This window comes from Cicer arietinum, chromosome 5, assembly GCF_000331145.2.
Source record: "Cicer arietinum cultivar CDC Frontier isolate Library 1 chromosome 5, Cicar.CDCFrontier_v2.0, whole genome shotgun sequence".
In the NCBI taxonomy this organism is placed as follows: domain Eukaryota; kingdom Viridiplantae; phylum Streptophyta; class Magnoliopsida; order Fabales; family Fabaceae; genus Cicer; species Cicer arietinum.
In genome coordinates, this window is record NC_021164.2 from 69190116 (window position 1) to 69202469 (window position 12354).

Sequence of the window (12354 nt, forward strand, 5' to 3'; positions counted from 1 at the left end):
CAATCAAATATAAAAAAATCGAAAAAATTATTATTTTTAATTGATTTACTAATTTGTTTATCTCATTTTAATATGAGGTTGACCTTATTTTTCATATATTATAAGGTGTAAACAAAATATTGCATCAATTTTAGCTATCATCCAGAAAAATAAAATAAGTGAACAAAAACAATTATATTATTTTCTCCTTTAAATATCTATTCAAATTTTTGCCTTATCTTTTCTTTGCACTAATTTCTATAATATGTGGGAGACAAAACGAAAAAAAAAGTAAGAGCATAAAATGAACAATTTGATAAAACAATAATTTTCATATATCCACGTTATAAACTTATTTAACATATGTATCTAATCATATTTTACAGTACAATTAATTTAAACATATACATCTAATCATATTTCACAATAATACAGATATACGTATACATGCTTTAAAATTAACATAAGAGTAAAGTGGAAATTATAAATTTAGTGTATAGAAATTAATCTCTAATAAAATATAATGAGGGTACAAAAATTTGTAACTATTATTTTGTTGGAATCTTTCGATCGTCGCCTCGCTGAGCTAATTAACACTCGCGGTGTATGGTTACTTTTATTTATAATTTGTAAATATGGAATGACACAGGTAGCAGATAACAAATGGTGACTAGGTATTATGTGTGACCCAAGATTGAAGAAATAGTCGACCAACAACTGCATGTAAGCAAAGTCTAATCCAAGCTGCGGTTGCACAGCAACATCACAGAGATTCGCCAAACTCCTTTGAGACGCGAAACAAATATTTTTTGTTCATTCAGAAGTAATTAAATTTGAGTTGTTTTTGTAATTGGTACACAACTTTTTTACTTTCGATTAGGATACTTTACCGGGTCAAAATATGCAGTTAATTTTCAATAAATGGTTAATGAATGTAAAAATATGTTGTAATTCATTAAATTATTTACTAAATACAATTAATCATAGTTTTAAATATAATTTATCATAATTATTAGATATATATTTGAACACCAATCATAGTTAACAAATATCAGGTATATTAGTAAACACTTTGAAAATCATTTATAAAAGAACATAATTTGTATAGGGATGTATACGTAAGAAAAAAGATTGAAAGCGAATGAGCTAAATCCAAACCGTACAACAACCATAAGTGAATAATCATAAGTAAACATTATTTATGTCAAATTTGTGTCGGTATAATTTCTCTATTTAAATTAATTAAAATATTATCTACTAAATCATTAGAGACAATAAACCAAACTTTATCCCACTAAAGAAGTTCAGCTAACTACTAAATCGTTAGATTTCAGATTCTAATTGTTGGATCGTTTGTTGAGAAATAAATAACTTTCAAAGTTTATACTATAGTTCGTTTTAGTGTATTAAGTTTCGAAGTCATTGGATTCGAGATCATGTTTGTAGAGCATTTAAGACCATGTTACAACTGCAACATAAATGTTGGTACGTTTTATTCACGTCACTAAAAACATAAATTGTTTTTGCGGTACTAAACAATCTGAGGGGTCAACAACAATAAATGGGCTATATCTTCATCACTTAATAGTTGCTCTGGAAATGGATGATGTGCATGGTCCACCAGAAGTCATAAATGGTATCCCCTTGAACGTGGCCACACCATTGTCATCAGTGAAAAGATGCTGCATGGGCAAAAATAGAATATGCATGAGCTTCTGAACATCTTAACTAACAATAATAATAAACCTTTTAGTGTGCAACTAACATACCGGTGTAATCTTCTCCAGCTGTTTCTTTTTTGGGTTAAGTACTTCTTCTGGCTTTCCATCAATTCTGAATTAGAAGAATAATAAAAAATATGACTAAAATTATAGATATCTGGTAAATTTTGTCCACAGTAACAAGACAATTTTTTTTTAACGATAACCAAGTCTAGTAAGGGCTTACAGAATTGTAATACTATTTTTTAGGGGTAATCAATGGTGTGATATAGGTCAGAATGAAACCAATATGTATACTATTTTTATTTATGTTATGATAGTTTAGTCCTTAGTATGAAACTTGTGCTTATTATGATAATTCAAGTGATGTCTTCAGACCTAATGACAATCATGATGCTATTTTTGGTAAACTCTAAAGAGGATAGTGTCAAAATTCAATGTAAATTTTTTCAATTAAAGCCAACGGTCAATCAAGAGCGATCGAAACTGATATTATTCAATAAGGTCTGGTCTGTTTAACCCAACTAGGCCCATTTAAACACATGTTTGTGAACCACGACCATTTAACTTGAAAGGTTACTCAGATTGTTGGCCACTAAATGACCTGCGAATCGATTAATTAATGAAAATCATGCAAGTCCCATCCCTATGTAGTGGGACCAGCATGTAATAGTGAGTTGAAAAAGGTGAGTCACTGCATAGAAATTAATCTCATGTAAACGTTTACACTCCATGTAGGATAATTTAGGAACTCACCAAAGAAAGTGGCAGTATGATGTGATTTAATTGAGTGCATGTGTTAAAAAGTTAACCATCGACGCATAGAAATTAATCTAAGAAAAGGTATTGCCAACCTACTAACCTACGGACTAGCACGGAACAAGCCCACCCCAGTATGTTACTTTATTTTAAAATGGCATATGTTGGATGTTATTTTGTTAGTGAAGCTGAACCTATGACATCTCTCCAACATCTATGTTCCTCCCCCAAGCCGCCTTACCACCCTGGTCTGTTTTAATATCAACCCTTTTCATGATGGAAATTCACTTGATCAAAAAAACAAAAAAGAAGCACTAGAAGACAGTAGCGAACAATGAACTTCCAAGCTACCAGCTAACCCAAGGTTAGATGAAACAGTGATATTCAGTTTGAATGCTTTATGTAAAGGATCAAATGAATCTAAAAGATTTTGAATAGCATACCCAGCAAACGAAACATGTTCCCCAATTTTAGCTCCTTCTGGAGGAAGCAAGGGCTCCACAGTGGTGTGATCTTCGTTCGAAGCACATAAAACCTGTAAAGAGAAGCCAAATGCACACACAGCTCTTGAGACTAATTCACGAGGTATAGACAGAAAACAATGAAACTTGCATAACAAATACAAGCACAATAAGATGAAACAAATACCAGTCCTTGAGACATCACATCCCGCAGTTTTCCAGGTTTGACATTTGTAATAAGTGCAACTCGACGGTTCTGTGCAATGAAACCAAACAGCAGGACAACAAGAAAATGTTAATACAGGTACACCCTATCTACATACTTGGTTAGGTAATTAAATTACCGTCAACTCATCAGGACTGAAGTACTTTGCCAAACCACTGACAACCTGCCGCAATTTGGTCTCACCAACATCTATCTCCTCAACTAACAAACTGCATTATTTAATTTAAATGATATCAATATTTATCTAAACAGATGTCAGACATATCAAATTACTGGAGCATCAACTCTGTAGCTGAAAATTTAACATTCTGTATAATTATAAGAGGATTCTTTGGTAGGTTTGCCAAAAGACCTATCTGCAGAGGGATGCTTCCACGCTTTGCGAATTACTCCAACTTGAATATTAAGCAAACTGACACTAACTTCATTCTCTTTCTCAGCAACATCTTTGCCAGCAGGTTTTGCCTTGGCTTTGGTAGGTCCAGTATCTCCTGTCGACTTTCCCTTAATGTTACAAAAATCAATGAAATGAAATTGTAAGGCATAGTTGAAGTAACCGTACTAAGATGCAATTGATAAAATACAAAGAACAAGAGAAATTGGAACTAGTAACACTCGACCTTTTCTAGTAACACAAATTCAAGTATCCACATAAATACTACCTTCGTCCTTAAATATAGAACTCCATTAATCAAATCACAGAAATTAATAAAGTTGATGGTAGTATTAAATTAGTTGACAATTGATATTATTTCTACAATTTTATCCTTCAAAAGAGATAATTAGTTGATGTTTTAAATATAATACTTACAGTTGACAATTGATATTTTTACAATTTTATCCTTCAAAAGAGAGAATTAGTTAATGTTTTCATTATAATATTTATTGTTGGCTGCAGAAAAAGATGTACATTAATTAGGGGTATGTTAGTAAAAAATAAATAATGCAGTTGAAAATTCAAAGAGGGTTTTATAAAAAGGGACAAAGAAATGTCTCAAGCAGGTCTTATATTTAGGGGCGGAGGTAGTATTAACTTTGAAAGAATTTCATAATAAATGAAAATTTTACTATTCACCAGCATTTTCAATCTTCTACATCAAGAACTTGCAGCCAGGAATTAAAGTACTATTTTAAATCATTTTACTATTCATAGTTTCTTACTATGACATTACTGCTGTCAGATTTGAAGTAAGATGATCAATTTTCAAATTTGAAGAACACCATTGGAACAACATTTGGAGTTGTTTGTGAGATCAAAATGTCACAGGTTAGTTTGTAGAATCGGCATATTGTGAAAAAACACAGTAAGCATGCCAATAATAGGCCTATAATGGATCTGATCTTCTTATCATGTCGTGAGAATTTTAGTAAAAAAATCAATTTTCAAATTTACGAACTATTAAAAGTACTGTGCATCATTACATATCGGTCAAGATGGATGTATATGCAAGTGCAACATTTAACTACCCATCATGTGCAACACTGACTAACCTACATTTTTTCTCGAAACATGGCTTTATAGTATTGTCATAGATCAAATTCGCATAACCTCAACTGTCAGATGTCATAATATACGTTTACATTTTGTGCATAAAAATAAGAGCACTACATTAATTGATTCAAAACTGGTGATAAAAAATAATGAGATTGACTAACCTCAGCTTTCTTTTTATCCTTGCTTATGTCTGCTTCTGACTTGTTTGCATTCTTTATGCTTTGCTCGGTCTTGTTTGATTTTAAATCAGATTCCACGACATCAACAGATTTTGTTACCTGGAATGAAGGTAATAAGAAAATGAAAACATGCATTGAATCATAGGCTTTTGCAATTCTCCTAGGATACTTTGAATCTCCTATAAAGCAAATGCCATAGGATGAAGTGGAAATTTGAGGTCTTCTAGTAACAATGTTTCAAATTTTGCCTCAGTACAGACACATTTACATGTTTCAGATTTTACCTCAGTACATGAAGATTAACTGCCATGTCAGCAAATAGTTAGGTCATGTGGACTACCATGAAAATTCTTAATGAACTTGACCCAGTTGTTTATAAAAATAAGATTAAAGACCCAAATTGGTCCCTAACATTTTGGACGAGGGCCATTTTAGTCCCTGAGAAAAAATAACACCCAAATTAATCCCTGATAATCGCATAAAGGGGACAAATTAGTCCCTCCATAAGTTTGATCCAAGTGTCAGGTAACAGTGATTATGTGTTAGTTACCTTTGTCACAATGTTAAAAATTGTTGACATGTAAATATTTTCGGGCCAAATTTGTCCCTCCCAAAATTGTTTTTTAACTTCAAAACTAAATATTACATGTATTGCATAGACTAAATAGTTACACGTCAACAATTTGTAACAATGCGGCATAGATAACTGACGCCTCATCACCATAACTTGACACTTAAGCAAAATAATCAATCAAATTTGGATCATACTTAATGGAAGGAATACTTTGTCCCTTTTATAAAATTGTCAAGAACTAATTTGGATATTATTTCTTCTTAGGGACTCAAATGGTCTGCGTCCAAATTGCCGGGGACTAATTTGGGTCTTCAGTCTAAATTTTTTTAAGGAATAACTTCAAGGAACTAAAGTGTTATTTAACTTGTTTGCGTTTTAAAAATTTGAGTCTAAAACAACAAACAAATGAAAAAGTAATGTACATGCATTCAAATAAAATTTAAAATATTTCAATTCTTTATGCATTCTCTAAAAATGTTAAGAAACCAATGCCTAAAACGACTACAGATGTAATGAGTAATGAGGGAATGATTTATTACTGGAGGCTCAAATTCTGGCTTCTGCAACATTATTTCCTCAAATAAGCCTACAAATGCCTGTTTGTGCTGAAGAAGAATAGCAGTCAGAAAGTCAGAACTCAGAACAATTAAGAAATGATTTTGCTACAAAGGTGAGAGCAAAACTGAATATATGTATTTATTAAGGCAAATTGAACAATAGTTAGACAAGTGTATTATGAATGCATGACATAGAATTATAAGGAAATGAACTTAGACTTTATCTTAGAATCTCAATCATTAGAACTGCAGCCTTGAGGACCTATATGACAGTATAAGTGTGGAAATTGAAACACTGTCATTTATACAGAATTGAACACATTTCCTCAGTAAGAAGAAAGTGTACTCAAAGGTCAGATTATGTTGCTCATACCGAGAAAAAGTGTCATAATTTCCACCCCAAAAGTGTTTCGATGGATTTAGGTTCATGCACCCATGTGGAATTAAATAAATTCAACTAAGTAATTAAGTAATATTTAAACTGTAGAAAACATTATATTTCTTTCAACTTTTCCTATCTAGGACCAGTGGCCTGCTTTGTGTACTATTAAATTTAAAAGACTTAGCTTTTGAGTTTAGCCATTTGTTTGTAGGAATTTAAACTGTAGAAAACATAACCTTTTTTTCAACTTTTCCTATCTAGGACAGGTGGCCTGCTTTCTGTACTATTAAATTTAAAAGACTGTTAGCTTTTGATTTTAGCCATTTGTTGTAGGAATGAAAACATGAAAATAAAAATTGGCCTTGTAAACCAACAGCAAGTCAGCAACATATTTACAAGAATTCACAGATTATCAAGATTCCAAACATATAAAGTGGATGTAGCACTAATCCCCATAAATATTGTGTACAGTATGGCTTAGTGACGATGCAATGTAATCTCTAAAGTGCAAACATTGATGAGCAAAAGCACACTAAATAGGCTGCAAAGTAGAGATACCTGGATGTAGTCGATCCATCTGAATACATGTGGCAAATTTTCCTTGTTTGTGTCTGGGAGGCTGATCTGGCAATAAGCAACCAAAGACATCCTGTTAAAGATTAAAGTTTTAATATTTGTTTAACAAACCATTTAAATGTATTTTGTTCTGTTCTCAAAATTGCATCAGCGCCATCTCTTTAGTGAAAAGGAATATTTTAATAACACTAATCTAACACAATGGCTTGTTATAAGTACCTCAAAACTAATCAAAATTCTTATCGGCGTTGATTCATGTTAGATGCATGTTTATTGACAAAACATGAGAGATTGTCATTAAAAACAAAACAAAAAACCTTTCTGATCAACTATTTTAGTTCAAGTGAAAGGGGAAGCAGATCTCTCTTCTAAAAGCACAGTAAGTATGGTGAATATGACAATGTGCATACCAGGGAAGAATGAATCACTGAAAACACTATAACATCAGCTTCAGAGGGTTTCAATCCATTCCCAAGGAGCACAGACTTTCCAGAAAGTTCATCATTTAATCTTTTGAGACTCTCAAAGCATGCATCGAGGGCCACAGGCAAGGATTCTGCAAACTCAACCCACTTCAACACCTAAAAATGAAGAATGTACAACTCAATTAATAACACATAAAGTGCGAAACAATAAGTTCTATGGGGCATAACAATTTTGGTACAGATACTAAATTTAGCTTGGCATTTGATATCAATGCTCAAAAACCATGATCAATTTCTGATGGATCAGGGGTTTTAACTGCATGCAGAACAGCAGAAGCATACAGTGAATCCAATAAAAAAACAAGAAGCAAAACAATGAAGAGGACATAAACAAGGAAACAGAAGAATATATCCAAAGCGACATCAATGACATAATCAATACATACGAAATGGAGCCGAAGGTAGTTACCTCATCAGAATGATTGACCTCTTGTCCAGATGCAGCAGTAATGTTTAAGTAAAGAGTCTTAATATCGCCGTCTAAACTATCAGCTGGAATAACACTCTGTAAGCAAACACTGAATCAGGGAATTTGCATGAAACAGATTTGTATTTTTATCACATTCAAGTTGAGAAAACCAAGCTAATATTGTACTATATATCAGTATTTCTAATAAGCACATTTCAATAACGAAAACACGATTTTAATGTTCTCTGAAATCAAAACATGACTCAATTTTATAAATAAAGTAGCAAAATCTAACTTCACAGAGAATAATGATAAGCCACACTATCTAACATGAAATGTAACCAAAAACACAGTTGAGTGGCACTAACTTCATAAAAATCAAATTTGCATTGAGTGTGTCAAATTGGAAATAAATTAAGATAATAATGAAGAATAGCATACACTTACAGGATCCAATGAAAGATGCTTGGACAGAGCCAAAACCACTGATTTCTTTCTATTGTCAACAGAAGCCATTTCTGATAGTGGTGAATGATTCTTTGAACTTCAAATTATCTCAGTCTTCTTTCTACACACAGCAATGTTCCAAAAATGTGCTTCACGCTTTGAAGGGTTTTAGGTTTAGGGTTCAGACTGATTTCTCTTTCTTTGGGGTCTGTTTTGTTCTCAATTACTGTTTCAATTCAGAAATGGTATCTTACGTAGCTTCCACTGGATTTTAATAGCGGGCCTTTCTTGTATAGTTAGAGGTATTGGGCTGAAATGGTTTTTTGTATTGCGTCGAACTGTTTTCAACAAACAAATAGTTATTTGATAGATAGACACCCTAATACCTGAGTCATACCCCCCAAATTTTCAATTTTGCACTCAATTGGGGTCTTTGATTCCCTTCTCGAAAACTGTTGTTTAGTTTTTAAAAATTAAATAAATTATTTGGTATTAATTGTTTTTTAATTGTTTTTTATTTAATTATTTTTAAAATAAAAAAGTATAATTTCTTTTATAGATATCCGATCACAAAAAATAATATATAATATAGTAAAACAAATAACTCTCATTAATTGTTGATGTAAAATTCTTTTACCTTGACAATACATGTTAATTTCACTTATTTAAAATTGAAAATCTAAAACAAGTTAAAAAAAAGTTTTGTTTGGATTTTTTTTTATAGAGAAAATACACAGAGAATAGTTTTTTTCTTTTTCTTTGATGACATGAATGTAATTTTTTTAAACATGCAAATACATAAAGTGGAATTTCAAACATCAACCACAGTTAGCACACACATACGGAAAGCACCATAAACAAAGAACTCTAGCAGTGCAATGTTTGTGAGATTATAAAGTGAAAGAAAAAAATTGCAAAAGTAAAATATGATCTTTTCCATTTTTTATAGTGTTCTATGTTATCTCATCTATTTGCTTTCAATTTTACACTCAATTTGTATCTTACAATTTTATTTTTGCATATGTTCAAATTTATTTTACTTCTAATTTGATATTATTATTTTTTTGACTAAAAAAATATATTCGTTTATTCAAATTGATAGAATATTTAAAATAATACAAATTCAAAAACTATTAAAAATAATAATAATTGAAAATGCGAACAAACTTACAATATTCATGTTAATAACATAAAATAGCAAAATATCTACAAATGAGGCAAAAAAATAAAATGACGAAAAAATGTGACAAAGTTAAAGTGTATAAAATACACATGGATTTGTACTTGTAACATTGATCACACTAAAATCATTGATTGAATATTTGCCTAATTATTTGCACTACTTTTCTGCAGTTGAAGACTTTCATGCATGTTTAATGAATAATTGACTGACTCTAGCTATCTTGTAGAGCAATTGTTGGAAACAAATATGTCAATGTAAATTGTGCATTAAAACAACAAACAAAACAACATCGCACTCAAATGACATAATCACAAATAAAAAAACTCAATATATGTTAAAACCATGTATTTCAAAAAAAGAAAAGAAAAATAAATTAGATAAGTAACTTTAGACAAAAAAAAATTACCTTAAATCACTCATCTCCATTAATGAAGAGGAAGAAAGTGATAGTGGCTGTCAAATCCAGTTTTTTAAGTTGTAATGAAATTTAAAAGTAAATAAAATATTAATATGTGAGCTAAAGTTGTAGGATTCACTATAAAATTTTACAAAAAATAAGTGAATTGTTTTAAGAAAATACAACAATGTGGATCTCATTTGAGGTGCTCTTACAGCATCTCCCTAAATAAGAAAAAAGATTATCAATTAAAAATGAATGTATCTTATCTAACATTTTAAAGAGGGATTATGTATTTGATTAAAAGAATTGGACTAAATACATTAACTTATTTTGAGCCACTTTTCCTTGTAAATAAAAGTAGAAGTATTGTTAAATTGCCATCAAACATGAATTTGACGTCTTTCAAAATTGGATTAATTCCAATTTTAGTTATTTATTTCAACCAATTCATGAAACTCAACTCCATATTTAAAAATCCAACAGTTTTATTCATTTTAATTTTTTAACTACAAAATACTGATATGACATGTTTTAAATGACGATATATGATTAACATTCATAAACTTGCAATAAATATTTCTAAAAACTATAGTCTCAATTTATGAAATTATATAATTTTGTAATTTAATTAATGATATATGAATAATTAATTTTTATAGGTAGTTTTAATAATGAGATTATGTATCATTTAAAATATGTTACATCTTTATATTTTTGTTTAAAAATACGAGGAATAGACAAAAACAATCAAATTTAAAAACGTCGAGACCAATTACATAAATTGATAAAATAATAGGATTAAAACTATAATTAAACATTCAAAATTTAATAAAAGTTGGTGGTGTATTTAGTTAAAAGTTAAATACTAAATATTTATAGAGAAACGATAATTCAATAGTTAACATAACTTTTGACCAATTATAAGAGCACTATTTGAAGAGGTTTTTTCTTCTTATAAAAAATGGTAAATACAATCGTGAGGTTTCAGATTCGAACTCAAATAAAATGTATAACCTAACAATATTGTCATCTGTCAACTAAGTTATAATTTAAGAATATTCAGGGTTTTTTTATAATAAGATATGTACTAGTATTTAAAAACAAAGAATAATAAATATACTCAAAATTTTACAAATAAACTTATATTTTATACTTTCTTTACTCTTAAATATAAATAATTTTTATTAACAATGTTGAAGTATTTGATTAGATCATAAATTAAATATATTAATCTTTATCAATCTAAATTTGCTTAGAGTTTAATTTATATACACTATCAATAAATTATTTTTACATAATTGATAACTCATGATCAATTATAAAAATAATTATAATAAAAAATAAATATCATGAATAACTTAATAGTTATAATTAATCGAGAAAATAAAAACATTTTATACTAACTATACATAAATTAAATTCAGTTGTTTGTAAAATTTTAATAAGATACAAACAATTAATAATATAACTTGTTACATCGATCCTTGATTTAAATATAGTTTAATTTTATGTATTGAATGCCACACGCACTATTTAAGGATAGATTGGCAAAAAGCGTTTATAATGAGGGAGGGATAGAGTAAAAAAAAAGGGTTAGATTGATGGGTAGCAAAGATTAACGAGAAACTGCATCGTGTTAGAAATGCAAGGATTGACCAACACACGAAGTCCAAAGCTGTGTGAGATTCTCTACCACTTTTATTTTGGAATTCGCAAATGCTTTTTACTATACTGGGGACCATACTTTGCCAGAGTTTTGGCCTTTACTTCTTGGCTCTTTCTTTCATTGACATTCTTTCCTATTTTCTTTTCTCCTTCCACTCTGCATTTAATTCTTCCGCTAAACTCTCCTACTTAACACATTTTTAATCCCTTTCTCTCACTATATTACCCATTTACTACTACTATTCTTTCATTCATTCAATTGTATTACTTGATTTGTGTCCATTAATTATTTGTTAATTAATCAAAATTGATGTGGTCCCACGCATCCTTAACTTCATACTCAGCGCATGATATTTAATTTGCAATACTAATTAATGCTAGCTAGAAGGGTGCATTACAAATTGCTAGAAACTAGAAATAAAAATTAACATGATGATGAATACCTGCTTCCATTGCAGGAGCGATAAACTTAACAAACTTGATGAGAATATATAATTAAGTTGAGTGTCTTATTCTGTTTGATTGCAGAATAAAACCCAAAGAGAAGGCGATAAGATAGGACATAGGAGTCAAACACATGAGGCCACAAAATATATAGTGCTACATAGATGTAAAATCGAACTTTACTCACGGGCTTCTTCTAATCTCTTGCCACTTCAAATCCACAATCACTACTTTATTGTGCCCATACTAATGTTGTGTTGTGCACAATGGATTCTGGATTAAGGTTGGAGTTAGTTGGACAAATAAATTTTTGCTTAATTCATTTAGTAATTCATTTTTATTCTAGCAATTAATTTTTTTTAACTTATGTTGTTTCTATTATATTACTAAATTAAAAAACATAACTTAAATA

At 30.0% G+C, this 12354-nt stretch overlaps 1 protein-coding gene across 2 annotated transcripts; it reads right to left on the bottom strand.

Moving 5' to 3' along the window:
* Positions 1-1448: 1448 nt before the first annotated feature.
* On the bottom strand, positions 1449-8494 carry LOC101506980 (tRNA-aminoacylation cofactor arc1). Of its 2 annotated transcripts, none has more exons than XM_004502767.4 (12): positions 8245-8494; positions 7804-7899; positions 7320-7490; positions 6892-6957; positions 5934-5999; positions 4803-4919; positions 3499-3650; positions 3265-3355; positions 3108-3176; positions 2903-2994; positions 1749-1812; positions 1449-1661 (listed from the first exon to the last, which is right to left on the bottom strand). In XM_004502767.4, the coding sequence occupies exons 1-12, from the start codon at positions 8317-8319 to the stop codon at positions 1557-1559; spliced, it is 1164 nt and encodes a 387-aa protein (XP_004502824.1). In that variant the 5' UTR covers positions 8320-8494; the 3' UTR covers positions 1449-1556. The 2 variants fall into 2 exon arrangements, with proteins under 2 accessions (XP_004502824.1, XP_004502825.1); XM_004502768.4 differs by having other exon boundaries at positions 8251-8492.
* Positions 8495-12354: the final 3860 nt, after the last annotated feature.

What these genes read in the sequence shown, in the direction of transcription:
- LOC101506980 (XM_004502767.4), bottom strand. Translation starts at nt 8,319, where the DNA reads ATGGCTTCTGTTGACAATAGAAAGAAATCAGTGGTTTTGGCTCTGTCC. An exon ending in TTTCATTGGATCCTGTAAGT is followed by an intron (nt 7,900 to 8,244) that starts GTATGCTATTCT and finishes GTTTGCTTACAG; the next exon opens with AGTGTTATTCCAGCTGATAG. An exon ending in GATGGATCGACTACATCCAG is followed by an intron (nt 6,000 to 6,891) that starts GTATCTCTACTT and finishes ATTCTTCTTCAG; the next exon opens with CACAAACAGGCATTTGTAGG.